At 39.1% G+C, this 23,240-nt stretch overlaps 1 protein-coding gene across 2 annotated transcripts in view; it reads right to left on the reverse strand.

Moving 5' to 3' along the window:
* pcca (propionyl-CoA carboxylase subunit alpha) overlaps positions 1-23,240 on the reverse strand; it is a 374,463-nt gene that overhangs the window by 238,351 nt on the left and 112,872 nt on the right. For both annotated transcript variants that reach the window (XM_043691289.1, XM_043691290.1), the window contains exons 7-9: positions 5,977-6,108; positions 1,994-2,030; positions 661-739 (exon numbers count right to left, since the gene is read on the reverse strand). In XM_043691289.1, the coding sequence (XP_043547224.1) occupies positions 661-739; positions 1,994-2,030; positions 5,977-6,108 (248 nt within the window). The remainder of the gene's footprint in view (positions 1-660; positions 740-1,993; positions 2,031-5,976; positions 6,109-23,240) is intronic.

Raw genomic sequence — 23,240 nt, forward strand, 5'->3', positions numbered from 1 at the left:
GAGCCCAAAGTTTTCTTTAAATGCAACGTGAGTGTACCGTGTATGATGCTTCCTAATTAATAATTTAAATTACCTCTGCGACAATAAAGCTAATTCAATACTATTATTTTAAAAGCTAAAGTATTCTTTAACATGGTTTAAAACTAGTTTATGATGAATTTGATTATGTCTAATTTCAATTCGATAGTCACATCATGTTAGAGGACAGGGACAAATGAGTTGTTTTGTTTCTTGTGTTCAAGTTCCTATTTGCTGCACCTTGGGTGTTGTCTCCTCCTACTTTCCACAGTTTCTGGTGATGAGAGAGAGGTAGGTATAGCAAATGGAGCATTTGGCTCAAAGTAGGTTTCAGCAAACAGGGGCAGAGAAGAGTGAATGACATTCCAGTGAGTTTTGCTAACACACGAAGCTGTTTGCTTTAACAGCAGCCTCTCAAACAAAATAAACAAAATCACTCTGCCTGTGGGGCTCTGTTTATGTTAAATGCCTGCCTCAGCCAACACTTTCCTCAAATCCCAGCCAAACATTGTGCAAAGAGGTACTTGATTTCATCCCATTTCATTCCTAATACATTTCCAATATCAAAATCACAATTACACAGTAAACTTTTCTCACAAACCAACTGAGTTTTTGCACATTATTTTCCAAACATGGCCTCACCTGGTCTCATCATCATCCCAGGCTATTCTCATGCCTTTCCCACCGCCTCCTGCTGAGGCCTTGATCATGACGGGGTAGCCTGGCAGCAGGGGACAATTAGACAGAAGTACTGACTTTGATCATTTGGTCACGTGAGCATGACAGCTGACCATATGTCCAATAACGCTGGTGCCAACAACTGGTTTACTGGAATCTACATTCAAGTACTTCCTGCACCAAGAGTATTATTCCTACTTTTACCTAAATCTTGGTGCACTGGCTCTAGTTATAGCATCTGAAGTGAAATTTCCCATCTCATTATGGAGTCACAGGGTATGCTAATCAATAAGATCTTTAGCTTGGACACCAGTAACTCATTTCTTCTTTCCACCCACCACTCTTCCCCCTATCCAAAGAAGATAATAATTTTTAAAAAGAGCATTGATTAATCAGTATTTTGCTCTTTATGTTTATGATCAACTAGGAATAATTCTTTGTACTTTGCAAATATGTGTACGTATCAGGAAACCAAAAAGGTACTAGAGGGAGAACAGAATGCATGAGGGAGAAAGAAACAGAAAAATATAGGTGGAGATGAAATCAACTTGGAGTACGGGGGCTTGCGCAGCAGAGCCAAAAAGCCTGTTTCTACACTGTACGTGTTATTGCAGGAAAGATTAATCCAGTTGATGATACTTCAGCGTTGTTAGTCCTATGGCAGGTGAACAAGAACTGTAGAAATCGAATATCAAATTAAAAACATATTGATTCCACAAGCATAGTTTAAAAAACCCACAAATTAGTTGGTAAAGGTACACACTTGAGCCAATCCCAATGTTGAGTACCATATCACAGCTGAGTCAACAAGCAAGGCACTCTGCAATGGATGGTGGTGTTGGTGGGGTGGGGTAATGAAGCAAGAAAACAGACATATGGCCCTTGGGCATTTTTTATCAGATCGTCTCATGATCAGTTGCAAAGTGGGACCACCAGCAACTGAGATTACTTGCTTTTTGTCAAATTCAAATGAATGCATCTCAGTCAGAGACAGGTGGAGGAGATGGAAGGAACCTAAACAAATGGTCACAAAAAATCTTGAAGGGAATATAAACAAACCACAAAATATTAAAAATTACATTCAATAGTTTAAAAACTAATGCCAAAAATAAAGAAACTAAATAAATATTTCACTAAAGAGTTTGCACTTTCTATTTGTCCTCATTTTCCAAGATTAAATCAGCAACAGCCATCAGTTTTCAAAGGCAAGTTACATACATACATACACAAACTACTGTTACGCATGCTTACATCTATAATTAAATCGGTGACATGATAGTTAAACTTAATACGTTACCAATTTCCCTGGCAATTTTGACAGCTTCATCAGCATCCTGTGAGCAGGAAATAAGACAAAACATAACTCCTGTCAACTTCAGTCCTTTCCCCTTGAGGCAATTATTATACATTGTACCACTGTCAACATGGACAGTTTTTATGTTGCATTTCCAATCCAACCATGCTTCCTTATTCAGACAAACACAAAATTAATTTCACAACTGAAGGTGAAAAGAAGCTTTTGCCACTGATCTTCTAAATCCCTAGCCCTTTGGAATACTCTAGTTGAAACCTTAGTGTGTCCCAATTTTGTGAGATAACTCACCATTCTTTAGTACATTCATTTCACAAGTTAGTTTTCCCCACAAATTGTCATTTAGCACCAATTTTCTCAAAACTTCTAAAAAAAATTAACACAACAAACAAAGCAAAACATTCAAATCACTTGACAAGCAATTTAGCAATGTCATTCAGTGGATTCCAAGACTGCAAAAAATAGTTTTCAGTCAGTTGTGAAATGTAAATCACCCATTGGGGTATCTGCCCACTAGCGTATATTCCTTATATGCAACCAACTGTGCTTTCACCTAATTGACAGCAGGGGGAGTGGACTGTCTATAGTTCTGACTGCACTACTTTGAGCAATCATGCGCTTCTAAGATTCTCAGTCATTTCGCAAATAAATTATTCTTGGAGACATTAACAGTCACTTTCACGACTTAACAAATTTGTTTTTTATTCCTTTCACCGTAAGCAAGATGTTTCCTGTTTCTATTTATCCATTCTGATAGAACATGGAAAGATACAAAAAAATCAGCTAAACACACCTAGCAAATTGTTCTGAAAGTGCTCGAACAAAGTTCATTTAAAAGTCTGCAATAGCAAAACCTGTTGCTTTTTTTTTTAAAAAGCTGCTTATTCTCTGAAAAGGGTACATGAACGTCGAGAGAAGGCAGATTTAGGTTTTGCCTATTAGATCCAGTTCTAAAAATATTTACAACACGACAATTCTAAACATTAATTAACTGGGTTTTATATATTTCAGAAGGAAATTATATTTTCTGGGATTTGCTTTTTATTGGGGAGAAAAAACAGCTGAGCAGCAAGAAGTTAGAAGAGATGTCTGGAAACCACCAGTGGTTAAAGCTACAGGGGTTGACTTATGAACATTAAAATGAAACTCAATAGTTTTTAAAGCTGTGTGCACAATATGATCTGACAACTAGATACCAATTGATGTTAAATTAGGCTTTGACAAAATTATCTGTATAGCAAGGGAAAAGTGTGCTCCTAGCTATGTCTAAAAAAAGCAGAACTCCTTTAAAAATATGTATTACATATAAAAACATATAAGAAGCAACAGAAAGCAAGTTAGAATGGGGGCGGGGAAGTTGGCAGAAATTTTAATTTCCTTTCATTAGCTTGTCTGCTCCACAAATCAGTGCTTGTTAAGTTCAAAGCAAACCTGAAAGCAGTATCTGTTTAAGGTTCTTTTCCTAGAATAATTGAGTGTGTTAAATGGCGAGTTTTCCGAAGAATAATAATTTTCCTGGAGAACAAATTTTGTTTTAAAAGCTAATGACTTTACAAAACTCTTGCTTCCACAGAGGGAAAACACCTTCCACCACATTAGCTGAAGAGACCCCAAAAAAAAATCAAAGGAGAGTAATTTAGGCATGTTAGTGGTTTCCACACATTGAGTTTCAAGTGCCTTTGTTCAACTCGATGACAGTTATGCGAGAATACTTCGCCTTAATAGCCACTCTCTCAGGAAGTGTTAAACCAGTCAAATGCAGACAATTAGAGCCTCTTGAACTCAATGCATGAAGTGAAGGCTGATGGCGTTCCTCCATTTATAGTTAAGTGGAAACACTTTGAATTGTCTTTGCAGTTGCAAATTGCACTTTTTCATTTGCATTCTGCTTTAACAAAGTAACGTTTCAGTTGTTTTGCCACGGTATCTGAACTCCTAAAAGACAAAAAAAACTGCTTAGAGATTTAGAGAACCCTCCAAGATTGGAGTAAGTTTTAGAATTAAACACATATAAAGAGAAAAAAACCCTCTTTGGGCAAGGTGTGCCACTATCTTAGCACTATAGCTGGCATGTTAGACTTTGCTGCAGCATTACAGAGTTACAGAGCACACAAGTAATTTGGCCCATTGCCCCTCTGTCAATTATTTGAAAGATCCATCAATATTCTGTCTCCTGTTCTCTCCCCACGGAGTTGCAAATCTTCCTCTTCAAGTATACGTCCAAATATCCATTTCAAAGTTATAACGAAATCTGCTTCCATTGACCTTTCAGGCATATCCCAGACTAAAACAAGTTGCTGAGCAAAATAGGTTTATATCCTCCATGTAAAATAAAACAAAGAACTGCAAGATGCTGGAGATCTGAAACAAAAACAGAAAATGCTGGAGAAACGCATCAGATCTGGCAGAATCTGTGGATAGAAAAACAGATTTAACCTTTTCAATCCAGTGACCCTTGTGTCACTTGAGCCAAAACACAAACTCTGTTTCTCTCTCCACAGATCCAGCTGGACCTGCTGAGTTTCTCCAGCATTTTCTGTTTTTGTTTCTTATCTCCTATGCAGTTCTTTGTCAACTGCCACAAATCTGTTCCCTCCAGTTAATGATCTCCCCCACCCCTATCACAATCCACCACTTGAAAGCGTTTTGTTCCATTTTGTCCATCAAAACTTACAATTCTGAGCACCTCTAACAAATAACACTTTAAGCTTCTTTCCTCTAAACAGAATGATCGCCAACAAATATGCAATTTTACCCAATATAGAAAATTTGTCAAAATAATCAACTTTTACAATGTTGAAATTTTGTCCAAAAATAATTGCGAACACATAATTTGAATGCTAATTACCCACTACACATTGTCTGCATCAGTTCTCCACTAAGTAATTTGTACTGAGTAATGTGTGGAGTCAGAAGAATGGGTCCAAGAATTTCCTACTTCCGTTATGAAGATAAATTGGAGAAGCTAGGACTGTTTTCTTTGAATAAGAGAAGGCTGTGGGGAGATTCGTTAGAGGTATACAAAATCATGAGGGGTCTGGGAAGAATAGATAGAGAAAAACTTTCCCCACTTGTGAAAGGATTGTGAACTAGAGAGCACAGAAGCAAAAGCGACATGAGAAAACCCTCTTTTCACACAACAAGCGGTTAAGGTCTGAAATACACTGCCTGAGTATGTGGTGGAGGCGGGTTCAATCAAGGCACTCAAAAGGGGGTTAGACTACTATTTAAAAGTAAGTACGTGCAGGGTTAAGGGGAGAAGGTGAAAAAATGTACTGAGTCTATTGCCCATTCAGAACAATCTGTGATTCCATAACTAGAGTAGCTGGATTTGTTTACCTTAAGGCAAAGAAAATGAACAGTAGATTGAGTAGAAGCATTCAAAATTATAGGTCAATAAAACTTGAAAGGAGATGAGGATAAACCTTTTGCCACAGTGACTTGTTAGAATCTGGATTACACTGTTCGAAAAGGTGGTGTAAGCAGATTGAACAGTAATCTTGAAAACCAAGATGCATACAATCATTTTAATCATAAGAACAAAAGAGCAATTCAACCCCTCGAGCCTACTCCGCTATTTGAGACAATCACGGCTGATCTCATCGTGGTCTCAACTTAACTTTCCTGCTCAGTCTCCACAACCTTTCAACCAATTTCTAATTATACGAATCAGTCTGCATGGATATATTTTGGCATACCTACAGGGCAGGTGGAGCTTGAAACTGGACCTTCTGGTTCAGAGGTAGGGACACTACCACTGTGCCTCAAGACCCTTATGCTAAAATGTACATACACTTAAAAAAAAGTCACATCACAGTAAAATTACAGAGCTCTTTTTAAAAGCTGGCATAAACATGATGGGCCAAATGGTCTCTATCTGTATTACAAAGCATGTTTCAAAATGATCATTCAGTTTCATCGGTCTTAATGAATGCCAGACTAATCTGACGGAACTCTAGAAGTCTCACCTTGACCACTCCATCATAGCCAGGAATTGTGTTGACTTTTGCCTTCTTAGCTATTAGTTTGCTTTCGATCTTGTCTCCCATGGCCTGAATAGCATGTGTGTCGGGTCCAATGAAGGTGACACCTTCATCAGCCTGCAGAGATAATTACGTTTCTTAGATTTATAATAGGCACTGGCTTCATGACAATTACATTTATAATACTCCATTATTTAGAAAATTATCGCTTTTAAAATGTATTATGCTTCAACTCCAAAAGTTTCTGTTTATTATCAAACTGATAAAGCAATTTGTACTTGCAAGCACGTTCGGATTTTAGTTCTATATTTTTGGTATTTGGTGTTTTTCTTTAAGTTCTGAAAGAAATGCCTGGTTGTTACCAAAAGAAAAGCAATTCAAATTTTGTAAAGCTACCCACGGTCAGAATGCAATAAAGGATGGTATTGAATTTTCTGGTGTGTAAAAAAAAGCAAATCCCAATAAACCAGCCTTGATGTAGACATGCACCTAAAATCCTTGGAGAAATTACTTGGATGTGATAGGTTTCATACATGCAAATAGCACTTTGGCAGCATTAAATTCACAGTGAGAACTAGAACTCAGTGCATTTCAAAACAGTTACAGGACTGAGACTTGTACAGAACATTTAACTCACGCGGGAAGCAATAGCAGTGATCTCTGAGCAATCACTGTCATTCCTAATATAAAATATGATACACAACACAGAACAAACCAACAAAAGTCAAGATCCTCAGGAAACAAAGCAGTATCTTACTGTTACTATGCCTTTCCTGTTGATTTGTCATAACATTGTGTTGTTCCTTGGTTAGACCACACTTGAGAAGACCCTTGTAACTTGCACTTGTATAGCACCTATTACAGATACACAGAAAAGCATTCTAAAGTGCTTTCGAGGATCCCTATCAGACAAAAAAATTGACACCAAGCCACACAAAGAGACTTTATGTTAGCTTGTCAATGATCTGGGTGTTAAGGGGGAGTTGGTCCTCTTAAACCTTTCTGATGCACCTCTGCTTTAAGGAAAGAACCTCAGAGCTTAAGGTCAAAAGTGTCAGATAACACTCAAAATGTACTCAAATAGCAGGTGGGTCCACTTTTGAAGGTCCCCAAATCACCTGAGAAAATACACTCGTGGGGCAATAAAAGAAAAATGAAGCCCATAAGTGGAACAAAAGCAAGGGGTAAGAAGCTGCACCTCCATTTACAGGCTAGTTGTCTCCTATACTTCCTGGGGAGCATAAATGTAGGGAGAATAAGGGAGAAAGCCTATAACTGCAGGAGCAGACAGCACTTTGGAAAGTCAGCTGGCATCGAGGTAGTTACTAGGCAGCCCAAGACCAAAGGCGGAGAACCAAATGCTGCATACCTTTGCCTGGGATAGAAGAATCTTTGCTCAGGCAGCCATTTGCTGATGATGAGAAGGCCATATCTGGCAGGTCTGTTCCTTTTGGGTTTTTTGTTTTATTTGGGGGGGGGGAGTGGGGGGCATTGTATTCAGGAAATAGCAGGGTGTTTGGACAGAGAAGGAAGTTTCAAAGAACGGTGGAAGTTGGTGGTTTTAAAAAGGTGCAAATAGGTGACAAAGTAAGAAAGATGGAAGTGGGGGAGGGGGGGGGGGTTGGAGTTGGTTTTGTTGCAAGGGTTAGGGATAAAGGGAGGTTGCATAGAAGAGAGACTTTTAAAGGCAAAGGAATTCTCAGCTAATTAGGACCCAAGAAAATGTTAAACCATTGAAGTCAATGAATATTTTAAGCCAGACGTAGATAGCTTTTTAAAGGTAGCAGAATCAATGACCATCAGAAGTAGACAAGAAACCTGAAGCACAAACAGATCAGCCACAATCTTACTGAATGCCAGGGCATTTTTGATAGTTGGGAGAGGCTAGGACAAGGGGACAAGGTCTTAAAAAGTACAAAAACACGGCAACATACAAAATTCAGAAACATTACTGCGTTCAAGGGGAGCTGATTTTTGGAGTTCCCTCTTGCTAATGGCAATTAATTTTAAGATGAGAGATTGGAAAATAATGAATCAAAGTTATTTAGGATATGGGGCAAAGAGGGATATATGATGCTAGATCACAGATCAATCATGATGTTATTGAATTGTAGACTCGACTCAAGGGGCTGAATGGCTCTCTCCTATTCCTATGCTTCTAGTAGAACATTTTGGGCTGATGTTCCCAAAACATTTCCCCCTTACAGGGTCACCTTGCCTCATGCCTGGATCTGTTTTACACTATCGTCAACAGCTCTGTTATGATTGCATCGTGCGATTTCCAGGATGGTGCTAGAACACACATTAGCATTCCTGAATAAGTGAAGTGGGGTGTGGGTAATGAGTAAAGAGTTCAGCATTCTTATTGTTTCTTGCTATCCACAGGCCTTTCCTGGGAGGGGTGGGAAGAAGACAACTCGAGAGAGAAGAAAATCCAAAGTGTCAGAAGAGCAAATGCAAGACCTTACTTTTGCACCATTGGTGGTGCTGTTGCTTGGGGCCATGCTTGAAGCAAAATAGTGGTTTGCTTGGTAAACAATGATAAACCAGAAATTAGTCTTTTCAATTGCAAATTTTATTGCCAGCATTTCTCAAACAGAATAGCTGTTTCAACAGCCAAATAACATGACTCAAGCAAATGTTAATTCAAGTGTGCTAGACCATCAACTGTACAAAGGAAGAGGAATGCAGCTGTCAAATCCAAACCTCTGTCTCATTATATTCAATTGGACAAGGGAAATGGATGTAGGTGCTGATTACGAGAAGATAAAGTTTAACATCAAGTATATGTAAAAGAAATGACATCAAATACTTAATCCTCTAAATGCCCGTCTGTCCCCATTATGTGTCACAAGTATTAAAGTGTTTTATGGTACCTTTTTTATTGCAAAGCTGTCACCATTGGCATAAAGTATTATCAGCACCAAATCAGTAGGTACAGTAGATCACTAGTTCTGAAAATATTACAAGTGTTGCCTTTGACTAAAAGGAGTTAGCTAACTTGCATCCTTATATATCTGTCTGAGACAGCTATCTTCTATTTGTGCATGAGCTTTTCTGTTAGTGCAAGGTGCCTCAGAGTTGTGTGTCCACTTGAGGTGTATGGATGTCTGTCTATTTATGGCCTAGGATTGCCCATAATCATAGAGCCTACTTTCTGCTTTTGATATACATTATTTCTCCACAGATCCAAATGTTGGACCAGCCCCAGTACAACTGATTCAATGATCCAACCTTTGGAATGGGTCCATCACCTGATGCCCTTGATCAAAAATGCCTCAACATTGCCAGAAATAATAACAATCACTCAGTCATTGTAGCTCAGTGGGTTACATTCTCACATTTGGTCAGAACATAGTGCATTCAAGTCCTACTCCAGGGACTTGAACACAAAAATATAGGCTGACAGTTCAGAGCACAGAGGGTGTGTTGCACTGTTGAAGGTGCCAATTTTTGGATGCAATGTTAAAGAGAGGCCCCATCTGATCTCTCAGGGTATGTGAAGGATTCTGCGGCCATTATTTTAACAAAGGAGCAATCAACCCCAGTGTCTTGGACAACATTTATCCTTCAAGCATTGTCACAAAAAAAAAATCAGACTTTTTGTTAATTATCATATTGATATCTCTGAAGTGGTTCTAACATTTCAGCAATGACCACATTTCAAAAGTACTTCCTTGGCTACAAGCACCTAGCGACATTGAGGTCATGAACGCATTATAAAATGAAAGATTCTTTCTTTTAGACAGGCAAACGTTTGCAGTGACATTGCTGTGTTGAAACATTTGCTTATTCATTTACATTTTTTTTCAACTGTGTTTGATTGGCAACACAAATGGATTCAACAACTTAACCATCAGCCAGGCTTCCCACCCTGCATACTAGATGATCACTGTTGGACACCCTACTTGAGAAGGAACAGGTTCGATTACAATCTCTGCGATTGTAAAGGTCAGTAACGTGAATTTAAGGGGCAGGGAATGATATAAAACAGGGTGTCCTCTCACTTTACTCAGAAATACTTCAATACAGCTTGTGCTCCTACACCAATATGACAGTGTCACCTTTAACACCAGCAATGCTTGTGATCTCCAAGTAAGAAAGCCTCTTTATGCTCAGGAGCTATGGGCAATGGGCCACTTTTATTTCATGAAGACATAATTACAGTCAACAAGGAGACAGACCTTTTGCGTCATCAATGTGAGTTGTCTTAAGACAAGAGATGAAGGATTATCCCAATCACGACATCATCCTGACCCTTAGAACATTTTCTTGCATAGTCCTGACCTCCATATTAAAGGGAGGATATAAAGGCAGTGGAGAAGGTGCAAAACAAAATTTACAATGTTGTAACTGTCAAAAGGATTAAACAGGCTGGGACTCTTCCTTAGGAAAATGAAGACTATGGGGTGACCTGATAAAAGCCTTTAAAATTAAGCAGAGGTTTGATAGAGATAGAGAAGACATTGCCATTTGTGTTAGAAACCAGAGGTATGTAGTCACTGCTAAGTTTAATCGAGAATTCAGGAGGAACTTCTTTAGTGAGAATGTGAAACTGACCATAGAGAGTGAATAAGGCAAAGAGGAATCTAAATATTAACATGGGTGGGAAAGGAATAGAAGGTATTGCTGGTTAGGTTAAACGAAGAGCGATTGGGGAAGCTTGTGTGGGGCATAAACATCAGCCCGGATGTTGCGTTGAATGGCCTATTTCTGTGCTGTAATTTCAATGTAAATGGTGGTAAACTGTTCATATTTAACTATTATGCTCAACAGCAAACTTTACAAACTCATTGGCTAAACATAAGCAGCACTAACAGAAGGAAACCATACATTTGTTATTGAAGTATTCAAATAATATTCTTGTTCACCATTTGATTTGAATTTTAGACGGCGATAAGTACCAGCATGAACTGACTCCCTTCCTTCAACATAACCACATGAAAATACATTTTAAATACAAAATATGTTCATCCTGTTCTTTTACAGCCTTGTAATTTTAATATATTACTTGATGAGCACACATTATGATTAGCTATCAGTGTTAGTTAAATACAATATGGTATATGCTTTTAAAACTATTTTCCTTAAAACTTAATAGCAAAAATTTTTCACTTCGGATTCACATATTTTGGTCTTTAATTTATACAATGTCAATGCTCTTATTGTAAATCAAAAGCAAAGCTGATTTATGCAAATCAAGCAACTCTGAAGATCAACATATTCTATAAATTTTGCTGGAAAACCTTTTAAAATTGTGCTCAAGTAAAAATTTGCAAAACTAACCAGACTCGCAGACAAATGATGGACCAAATAGCCTCCTTCTGTGCTGTGTCATTCTCTGATTTTAATTAGCTCTATTTGCAAATCACACACAAGCAGAGATTCTGTTCCAGTCTACACAAAGATCAACCAACAAATGCTTGTGTTTCACATTAAACAAATGGCCAAAGGATGCAACTAAAAGTTTAAACAGTCAAAATTTAATTACAATAGGTCTTTGCATGTAATTCTGAAGTCAAGACTGAAATGCATTTTAAGACTAACAACGGAGAGGGCATCAGAGACAGCAGACTCCAAATAATTAATCAAGCTTTTAACACCTTGCCATATGCCTAGCTGTGCTGGACAACAGTTACCGTCACTTCATTAACTGTCTCTGTTTAGCTTGTTTGTCTTAATATCCTCAGCCTTGTTGAAATGCAACTCATTTAGAATAGATATAAACTGCTAATTAAAAGCAGATGTCATTTATTACCCAAACACAGACATACTGAAACTCTGACTCAACCCTAAACTTTTTGCCAACTTCGCACCACGTTGGAACAAGCAGTGAACTGCATCAACACAGTTTTAAGTAGTCCTTTATGATATTAAGAATTGCACGAACGAAACAAGTCTTAAACAGACAAGTAACAAGTCATATCTCTGCTTGTTGGATGAAGTCCCCAGGGTATGAAGGATACAGAAACTGGTTCATTCTCTGCAGTAGTAGCACGGCATCTCCATCTGTTAGATTTGAATTGCAGCCCACAAAGAAATCAAAATCAAATTCATTCAGTTTTGCAAAACTACTCAAATTCTTCTCTTTCAGTCTGTGCACTAATTCTCGAGGTAATTCTCATTCAGCTACTAGCCCACTTTAGAATGTCCTGCTTAATAGCTTGGACTTCAAATTAAAATCAGAGATCATTTTACAGAGCCTCAGTGATGTGGTGGTAATGTCAGTGGACTAGTAATTCAGAACATCAAGCTAATGTCCTGGGTCCATGAGCTTGAATCCCGCAATTGCAGATGGTGAAATTTGAATTCAATAAAAATCTGGAATAAAACGCTAAAATAATGTTGGTCAAGAAGCCACTAAAAATCCATCTGGTTCACTGAGGTCCTTTAGGTAAAGAAATCTGCCATCCTTACCTGGTCTGGCCACATTTGACTCAGGATTGACAGCATTTGTCTGCACATCCAGAACTCTTAATTGCCCTGTAGGTGCCAGCAATGCCCAGATTCCATGTAAATAGTTTTAAAAAGACATTTAAATGTGTTTTGCAATAAGTACAATACATATGAAGTGTAAACACTGCTGTGATGTAGGAAACACGACAGCTAACTTGCACAAGGCAAATTCCCACAAACTTCAATGTGATACTGACCAATCTGTGTTTGTGATGGCATTTGAGGCATTAATATTGGTCCAGTACACCTGGAGAACCTCCCCACACTCTTCTTACTTGCAATAACTGTGATGCAATTGCACGAAGGCATGAAATTCAAAATAAGCTTTTAAGTTACTACGAGAATATTATGTATGGTTTCTTACTTAGACTGATTTCTTTCCACATTTGTATTATCACAACCTCCACTGTTTGGCATAAGTCGTTTCACCAGCAGATCCGAGAGCATGGTGGCCTAAAATTTAACTGAATCTACATTGCTACAAGCTGTATGGTTTCCTCATACTTATACCATTACGGTTATCTTGATGATAAAATCCCAGCTTCAATCAAAATCTGGGTAGTTTTCTGCCCCCACTTAGCAGATGCATGAAAGTATGGTAATTGGCCCTATGGCTGGGAAGTAAGATGATCCTCTGCACAGTTTTCTGTCACAGTAAAGATTTAGAATGAACTCCCGTGTAATGCATGTTTTCTCAAACCAAAGAGCAATATCCAAGGTTAGAGAAGCTCAGAACAGGAATTCTAAAATATTTTCCTTATCGATATTCACGTTACTTAAAAAAATTATAATTCATTAGCTTTCTTAGAAGGCCTATGTTATTTCCAAGTTGTGTGATTAGTATTAGTGAACAATTCAGGCCCTCAGGAGAGATTGGACAAAGATATTGAGACACTATGCAAGTGGTAATCAGTTCAGGAGGTGTAAGGACAACAATCAGACAGAAGAGTCATAGAGTCATAGAGATATACAGCATGGAAACAGTCCCTTCGGTCCAACCCGTCCATGCCGATCAGATATCCCAACCCAATCTTGTCCCACCTGCCAGCACCCGGCCCATAGCCCTCCAAACCCTTCCTATTCATATACCTATCCAAATGCCTCTTAAACATTGCAATTGTATCAGCCTCCACCACATCCTCTGGCAGCTCATTCCATATACGTACCACCCTCTGCGTGAAAAAGTTGCCCCCAAGGTCTCTTTTATATCTTTCCCCTCTCACTCTAAACCTATACCCTCTAGTTCTGGACACCCCGACCCCAGGAAAAAGACTTTGTCTATTTATCCTATCCATGCCCCTCATAATTTTGTAAACCTCTATAAGGTCACCCCTCAGCCTCCGACGCTCCAGGGAAAACAGCCGCAGCCTGTTCAGCCTCTCCCTGTAGCTCAGATCCTCCAACCCTGGCAACATCCTTGTAAATCTTTTCTGAACCCTTTCAAGTTTCACAACATCTTTCCGATAGGAAGGAAACCAGAGTTGCATGCAATATTCCAACAGTGGCTTAACCAATGTCCTGTACAGCCGCAACATGACCTCCCAATTCCTGTACTCAATACTCTGACCAATAAAGGAAAGCATACCAGCGTCTTCTCCACTATCCTATCTATCTGTGACTCCACTTGAAATTCATGATCCAATAAACTAATAACAGAGGATCCCACAGGAAGTAAGGAAATCCTCAATACAGCTGCAACAGAGCTGGGCAGCATGGTGGCTCAGTGATTAGCACTGCTGCTTCACAGTGCCAGGGACCAGGGTTCAATTCCAGCCATGTGCGACTGTCTGTGTGGGGTTTGCACATTTTCCCCGTGTCCGCGTGGATTTCCTCCCACAGTCCAAAGGTGTGCAGGTCAGGTGAATTGGCCACACTAAATTGCCCATAGTGTTCGGTGCATTAGTCAGAGGGAAATGGGTCTGGGTGTGTTACTCTTCGGAGGGTCGGTGTGGACTTGTTGGGCTGAAGGGCCTGTTTCCACACTGTAGGGAATCTAAGAAGCTCAGCATCCTATTGAGATGAATGATCTATGCAAAATAATAGTCAACAGTGTGCATGATTATACCACAAATGGTATGTCACAGCAGGAGGCCATTCGGTCCATCATGACAGTCCCGGCTCTTTAAAAAAGCTATCCAATTAGTTCCATCCCCGATCTCTCCCCATAGGCCTATTAATTTTCTTTTCAAGTATGTATCCAATTTCCTTTCATAAATTATTATCCAATCTGCTTCCTCCACCCTTTCAGGCAGCACATTCCAGATCATAACAACTCACTGCAATTTTCATCTGCCCTCTGGTTCTTTGGCCAATTACCTTAAATTTGTGTCCTCTGGTTACCAACCCTCCTGCCAATGAAAGCAGTTTCTCCTTATTTATTCTGATCAAAACCCTTCACATAAAGGAACCAGCAACATTTAGTACCTTGCAAAACTTACCAAAATAAATCCTTCCTGTCATATTGTGACTATACAACTGCCTTTACCTTTAACTATATAATTATATTCATACTAATTAGCAATATCTTGTGTATCATGCTTGGCATGATTTTTGGAGTAGAGGTGTTAAAATAATATGATGCTTATGGTTTTTTCCTTTGATCTGTACTCATTAAGGAGTATGTTGGAAACGTACTAGTCCCAAAAAGACTTGGAAACTATAAATTTCAAGATGAAAGATGTTTGAGGAAATTAGTCATCAGTCTGACAGGCACAGAACCTGTCCAGTCTACTGCACCACCCTAAAGTCCAGAATGGGACCCAACATTCTAAGAGAATGAGTTTTTCTTTGGGGGAATGCGGTGAGCTCAGAAATACCAGTTTTAAAAAGTCAGCAAATGGAATCTGAATACTGTAACTTTTTTTGTAATCTTCCCATTCAAAAAAGGTAGAAAGAGATCACAAGAGTCTCATGGAGCCAGTAAGATATTGTTTACAAAACTGCTTAGCAACAGTAGAGGAAGAGTAGAGAGGCTGTGGGTAAACGAGCTTGCCAGCAGCTATGTTGTTTTGGACAGTGCTGACTTTGTGTTTCACACTGCTACATTTTATATTCCTGGGAACATTAAGTCAGAAGTCACATCTGGAGTCTCTGCCTTGTGAAAATCCATCAGAAGGGTGTTCAGCTCAAGTTAGTCTTTTGGCATTCTTAACGTTTATAGTGGCAGATGAGACAAAAAGTCACATGCTCCTTTTGCTCCTATACACAATTAAAAATGCGTCAAATTCATGCTATAAGTTATGACTTAAGAAATTTTAAAGCAAGAAGCAGAATTAAAGTTGACAAACCACAGATTAGAATGGTGGCTTTCCAGTTTCTTCACATTTTGCACTCACCACTGCCACCCAATTCAGTACTGCTTTGAGTTTAAGGTACCATCTTGTTTCCCAATCCTTTTGTTTTTTCACCCTTCATTATCTCTTCCAGCTCCTCAATCATCTAAGATTTCTGCACACCTTCAATTTGATCTCCAGCGGATAACCAATTTTTAATTTTCCATCCATTGATGACCCGGTCTTCAGTAGTCAAGGGTCTGGAATTAACAAAGGAGTTTTTGAAACTTCTCTCTTTGACCACATTTTTGATCACATGACCAAATGTGTCTTCCCATGGTTCCACCTCAAATTTTGTTTGATAACACTCATGTGAAGTAGTTACTACATTGAGTACAAGAAATGTAAATTGTTTTCCCAAGTAGCTGGTTTTCTTTTCCAACAATAAGCAATGAACAGTGGCAAACTATTCCAACACTGGGGCATCACAACCAATTTCAGGCTTATCCAATAGATGCCCCTTGGTAAAAAAAAGATTGTGAATAGTAATCAAGGTGGGAAATCTGCTTGAATTCTGCATTCTTCAGTCCAGAGACAATTGTGTCACTTCTAATAATATCACAGCCACTAATTCCACATGCATGAATCCTCTCTGTAACTCTTATCAGTTTCTTGGCATTCCTTAGTCTATCTTTGCAGATCTCCTTATCATATTTTCCTTCCTGCATATTTTAAAAAGATGTGTTTTTTCCTATTTTGCCTAATGTCTTTTGAAACATTCTCAGCAAGTTAAATTAATTTACTCTTTTATTCTGTTCTACACAGAACAGAGAGATGAAAAGACATTCCATTTCACAGTGAGGGTATTATGTGGAAAGGGCCTGGGAGTAGATTCAATAGTAGATTTCTAAAGGGAATTTGATTAATACGAGAAAAGGAAGGAAATTTTCAGGACATTGGGGAGAGAACAAGGGAAAGCAGTAATAATGGGATAGCTCTTTCAGAGGGAAAGCAAAGTAATAAAGGGCCAATTTATCTCCCTCTCTGATCCTAAATTCTATGACTGATTTCAGAGGAAAAGATATTATGTGTGGTTCGAAAAGGAGTCATTCATAAGAACATAAGAAACAAGAGCAGAAATAAGCCATTCTGTTTATCGAGATTGCTCTACCATTCAATAAGATCATGGCTGATCCGATTATGGCCTGAGGTGAAAGTGAGTACTGCAGATGCTGGAGATTAGAGTCAAGGTTAGAGTGGTGCTGGAAAAGCACAGCAAGTCAGGCAGCATCCGAGGAGCAGGAAAATCAACTGTTCGGGCAAAAGCTTTTCATCAGGAAGGGCTTTTGCACGAAACGTCAATTTTTCTGCTCCTCAGATGCTGCCTGACCTGCTGTGCTTTTCTAGCACCACTCTAATCTTGGCGATTATAGCCTAAGTCAACTCGCTGCCGATTCCAATAACCTTCAACTCCTTGTAGATCAAAGATCTGCCCAACTTAATTTGGGCTGTGGAAAAAATTTCAAAAATGTACACCCCTCACAGAAGAAATTTCTTCTCATCAGTCTTAAATGGGACAACCCCTTATCTTAAAATTATGTTCCCTAATTCTAGATTCCCTCATGAGAGGAAATATCCGTCAAATTCCCACAAAACCTTGTATTTTTCAATAAGATCACTTCTCATTCTCCTAAATGACAATCAATATTGGCCAACCTGTTCAACCATTGTTTGACACACAAAAATACTTACATACAATATGGAGAAGCAGAAAATATTGCACCATTTTAACAGTTTCTGGAATAATATGGGTCAATTGCCCTTAATTGCTGAAGATCTGGTTCTGGACTGATGGTTGCCCAGTAACCATGATGGACTTTGACTTATACCTCAAATGCATGGGGAGTCAGAATGGAGATAAGTAGCTGGAAGGATCAGAAAGATGCATGATCTCTCTCCCATTCTCTTGACTGAAATTTAGGTACCTGTTAAAGTCAACACCTTAATATTTTGATGACTTTGCAAAGCCTAAGATTCTGAGCAGTGACCACTAATCTAAAGACAGAGATCCAGCTTGATTTCCAATCAAACTGAAAACACTGTTTAGAAGATCTTCCATTGATGGACAACATTTGATTTTGTCAATGAGAAGCTTGCTGGATTGTGTAAATTTATTAATCTCCATCCTTTATTTTACAGACCATTGGTCAATGATTTTTTTTTAAAAAAAGCGTTATTTCTGCATAGTCCTAGTCATCCTGTGTGTGTGTGTGAAACACAGACATCTGTATTTACTATGTTTTATTAAAAGGGGGTATGGTTTTAATTCTGGATTAAAGCATAGATGTTAAGCAGCCACATGTTTTAAGGATTAGTTTTGTATTGCAGTCAATGGACTATTTTGAACTTATTGAAAAAGCTCGGTAGAAATCTCTTTTATTCTGGATAGCAGTACCAAAGGAAAACAATTGGCCATTTTGGTGATTGAACCTAAACCTATTGATGATTGAAACCATGCTACCCATGGAATATTGGGAGGCTTGATTATCCGTGCATTCTTTGGTCACATTCAGGATAATTTCCATGCAAAATGACACCTTTTTCCAAGGAATTAGCCAAGTGAACCTTCTCTGAACTGCTTCCAGTGTACTCATTTTAAGGAGAAAAACTGCATACAGTACTCCAGGTGTAGTCTTACCAGTGGCCTGTGGAGTTGTAACAAAACTTACCGAGTTTATATTCCATTTCCCTTGCAATAAAAGTCAACATTCATAAAGTCATAGAGACGTAAAGCACAGAAACAGACCCTTCGGTCGAACTCGCCCATGCCAACCAGATTTCCGAAATAAGTCTAGGCCCACTTGCCAGTAATTAACCCATAAACTATCTAAATTCCTCCTATTCCTACACCCAACCAGATGCCTTTTAACTGTTGCAATTGTACCAGCCTCCACCACTTCCTCTGGCAGCTCATTCCATACACACACCACCCTCTGTATGACAAAATTGCCCCTTAGGTCCCTTTTGTATCTTTCCCTTCTCACCTTAAACCTATGTTTTGGACTCCCCCACCCCAGGGAAACGACCTTGTTTATTTACTTTATTCATGCCCCTCATGATTTTATAAACCTCCATAATATCATCCCACAGCCTCTGATGCTCCAGGGAAAATAGCCCCAGCCTACTCAGTGGCTCCCTGCAACTCAGACCTTCCAACCCTAACATTCTTTCAAATCTTTTCTGAAACCTTTCAAATTTCACAACATCGGTCCTACAGCAAGGAGACCACAACTGCACAAGTATTCAAGAAGTGGCCTAACCAATGTCCTGTACAGCGCAACATGATTTCCCATCTCCTGTACCAACACATTGTCCAATAAAATCAAGCATACCAAACACCTTCTTCACTATGCTGTCTACCTGAACTCCATTTTGAAGAAACAATGAACTTGCATTTCAAGGTCTCTTTTTTCAGCAACACTTGCCAGGACCTTACCATTAAGTGTATAAGTCTTGCCTTGATTTGCCTTTCCAAAACGCAGCACCTTGCATTTATGTAAATTAAACTCCATCTGCCACTCCTTGGCCCATTGGTCCATCTAATTAATGTCCCATTGTACTCTGAGATAACCTCCTTCGCTGTCCACTACACCTCCAACTTTGGTGTCACATGCAAACTTCCTAACCATACCTCCTATGTTCACATCCAAATAATTTATACAAGTGACGAAAAACAGTGGACCCAGCACCATTCCTTTAAGCACAGTGCTGGTCACAGGCCTCCAGTATGGAAAGCAACTCTGCATCACCACCCTCTTCTTCTTCCTTCGATGTGAAGGTGCTGGTGTTTGTCCGGGGTGGACGAAGTTAAAAATCACACAATATCAGGTTATAGTTCAACAGAGTTATTTGGAAGTATCAACTTTTGGAGCACTGCTCCTTCATTAGGCAGCTATCTGACGAAGGGGCAGTGGTCTGAAAGCTTTTACTTCCAAATAAATCTGTTGGAGACTATGACCTGCTACTGTGTGATTTTTAACTTCTTCCTTCGAGCCAGTTCTGTATTCAAATAGCTAGTTCTCCCAGTATTCCACGTGATCTAACCTTGCTAACTAGTCACCGTGAAGAATCTTGTCAAACGCCCTACTGAAGTCCACATAGATCACATCCACTGCTCTGTCCTCACTGATCCTCTTTGTTATTCCTGCAAGAAACTCAATTAAGTTAATGAGACACGATTTCCCAAACACAAAACCACATCGACTACCCTAATCAATGCTTGCCTTTCCTAATACATGTAAATCTTGTCCCTCAGGATTCCCTCCAACAACTTCCACCGCCAATGACAGGCTCACCAGTCTAATGTTCCCGGGCTTTTCTTTACCAGCTCTCTTAAATAGTGGCAGCACATTAGTCAACCTCCAGTCTTCCGGCACCTCACCTGTGGCCATCAATGATACAAATATCTCAGCAAAGGCCTAGCAATCACTTCCCGAGCTTTCCACAGAATTCTAGGGTCCACCTGATCAGGTCCCGGGATTTATCCACCATCATGTGTTTTAAGATTCTAAAGGCCTTCTAAATTACATGCCTGTGCGCTAATGTTTTGTGATTTACTGGAGATGATTTCACTTTCCATTGACGTCTTTGAATTGAAAAAGTGCTGGACATAATGAAGGAGAATGGGGAGAAGACTCTCAATGAACTGAGAGTTTATGGAATAGGAACTTTAATTGTACAAAAGTCACAAATTGGAAGGTGGGATGGGGAAATGGTGGGTGGAGGTTGGTGATGCAAATTCTCTATAAACTGGGCTAAAGGGAAGTTGCACATGAAAGAAAACATTGTGATATATTTGGGGGAGGTGGTAATTGGTCTACTGAAAACCTATTTGTGATTTTCTTTCTATTTAAAAATAATTTAAAATGAACGATGAGGGAAGCAATGTTGGCCTAAATATGCAACACTGAAACAGAGGATGTTTACAACTGTCCATATTTCTACATTGATTCTCTTCAATTTTTTCCACAATGTTTAGCATTATCCAGACTTGGTTGATATTTATTTTTCAATCCTCTGATTGTTGTCTGGCCATTGTCATGTTGCAGTGTTGGGCCAATCAATGGCTACAAAAAGTCCCTCACTGGTATTGAAGAACTTTGAGACTGCCTTTCCTTTCCAGAATGTATCATTTTCTTTTTGGGGGAGTTAACTGCTAGCTCCCCTGAAAATAGACAAGTTGCTCCATCCTTGCAGCAAGGTGGAAACAGTTCTATTTGGAAGGGGCAAACACAATGCTAAGTTTGTTGCCAGTAGTTCAGGCTAAAATGACCCCATGAACAAAAACAAGTCTCTTAACTTCTAGCTGTCATTAAGCAAATAAATAATTAATAAAATATTCAATTTTTTTTGCTCCCAGCAAGACATTATTTGCTGCAACTGGAAGAAAGAAGAAAGCTTATTTGTTCCCAAATGGTAAAATATGTTTGAGAAAATTAAACAATTGTTGTTGTTCATTCTTGAAACAATGCAAAGTTCAAGGCTCATGGCAAATTTGAAGCTATTGGAAACTTGCGGTGCATAATGAGATATATTTGAAAACCTCATGACACAAGCAAAGTTTGTGCCTCCAATATGCATTGCTCCCCTTCAAGTTTTCACATTCAGGTTCTTCTGTCCTTACAATTTAAAGAAAGATGCTGAATATCAGTCTATAGAACCACTCACATTCCAAAATGCAGACTTATAATAGAAATTATTCTTGAGCTGAAATACACAGAGAAACTGCTGAAGACATTTAGAGCCCAGTAGCTTCCATCAACAAAACACAGTCAGTTGACATGCTTCTTTGCATTTGCTGAATGTCTATGGGAGGTAGAAAGGATATGTATCATTCAGTCCTACAGCCTGCTCTCACCTTTCCATTGGACTACAGCTGATTGATCTCATAACACCATCTATTCACTTTAGATCCACATCCCTCACTTCCCTCGTAAATTAAAAAAGTTAGCAATGTCAGTTTTGACATTTTCAACTTTCCTTTTGATCTGAACAGAATTTTTTCTTGGTGTCATGATGGCAGTGGCTGGGGGAGGCTAGAAGAGAGTTTCAAATTTCCATTATCCTTGTGTGAAGAGGGATTTCTGACATCTCCCTCAATTGGAGTTGTTCTGATTTTAAGGTTATGTTACCTTATTCTGAACTTACTACCAGAGGAAATAAGCTTCTCTCTCGACCCATCATTTCCTATAACACTTCAATTTGATTACCTCCTAATCCTCTACAATTAAAGGAATACAAACTGGGAGTCATACACCTTCCATCAAAGAAGATGTTTGTGGTTGTTGTAAGTCTCACAAACTTAGACTCAAAGCCATAAACAGCTCTGAGGAGGCCACTTAACCCATCACGTCTGTACCAATCAACAAAGATCCGACTACATTAATCATATTTTCCAACTTTTGCCCATAGCCCAGGATGCTGTGGCATCTCAAATGAATATCTAAGTACTGCTTCAATATTATCACAGTTTCTGACTCAACCACCGTTTCAGGCAGTGAGTTACATACTCCAACCACCCTGTCAGTGAAAAAATTTCTCCTCAACTCCCCTCTTAGGCTTCTACCTTTTACTGTAAATTTGTGCCCTCAGATCATTAATTCTCCACTAAAGAAAAAACTACCTTCCCATCCACCCTATATATGCACGTCATAATCTTGCATAACTCTATTAGGTTCTTCCTGCAACCTTCACTTTTCCAGGCAAACAACCGTAGATTTTTCAATCTTTGTTCATAGCTCATCCTGCACCACCCTGGTAAATCTCCATCGCATCTTCTCTAGTGCAACAAGTCCTTCCTATAATGTGGAGACCAGAGCTACATGCAGTTTTCAATTTGTGGCCTAACCTGAATTTTATAACTTCTAAGATAATCTCCTTGTTCTTGTCTTCTGTGTCTTGACTAATAAAGGTAAGTATCCCATATATATTCTTAATAATCTTATCTACCTGCTTGCTACCTTCAGGAAATTGTGGATACGTTCACCAAGGTCCCTTTGATCTTTCATATTTCCAAACTCCTTTGCCTTCCTCATGTGCATTACGTCACATTTTTCAGGACTGAATTTCATTTGCCACTGCTCTGCCCCACTGTTTAGTCTATTGTTGTCCTCCTGCAATTTACAGCTATCCTCCTCACTGTTGATCAGTCTTCAATTTTCATGTCATCCATGAACCTCTTGATCATGCCATTTACATTAAACTCAGAATCATTCATGTATGCCACAAACAACAAGGGTTCCAGCAAAAAGAACTTCCAGTCATACTTTCCTGCAATCATCACCAACCTGTCCACGCCAACCAGATGTCCCAACCCAATCTAGTCCCACTGCCAACACCCCACCCATATTCCTCCAAACCCTTCCTATTCATATACCCATCCAAATGCCTCTTAAATGTTGCAGTTGTACCAGCCTCCACCACATCCTCTGGCAGCTCATTCCATACACGTACCACCCTCTG

The sequence above is a fragment of the Chiloscyllium plagiosum genome, chromosome 6 (genome assembly GCF_004010195.1).
Source record: "Chiloscyllium plagiosum isolate BGI_BamShark_2017 chromosome 6, ASM401019v2, whole genome shotgun sequence".
NCBI lineage: Eukaryota > Metazoa > Chordata > Chondrichthyes > Orectolobiformes > Hemiscylliidae > Chiloscyllium > Chiloscyllium plagiosum.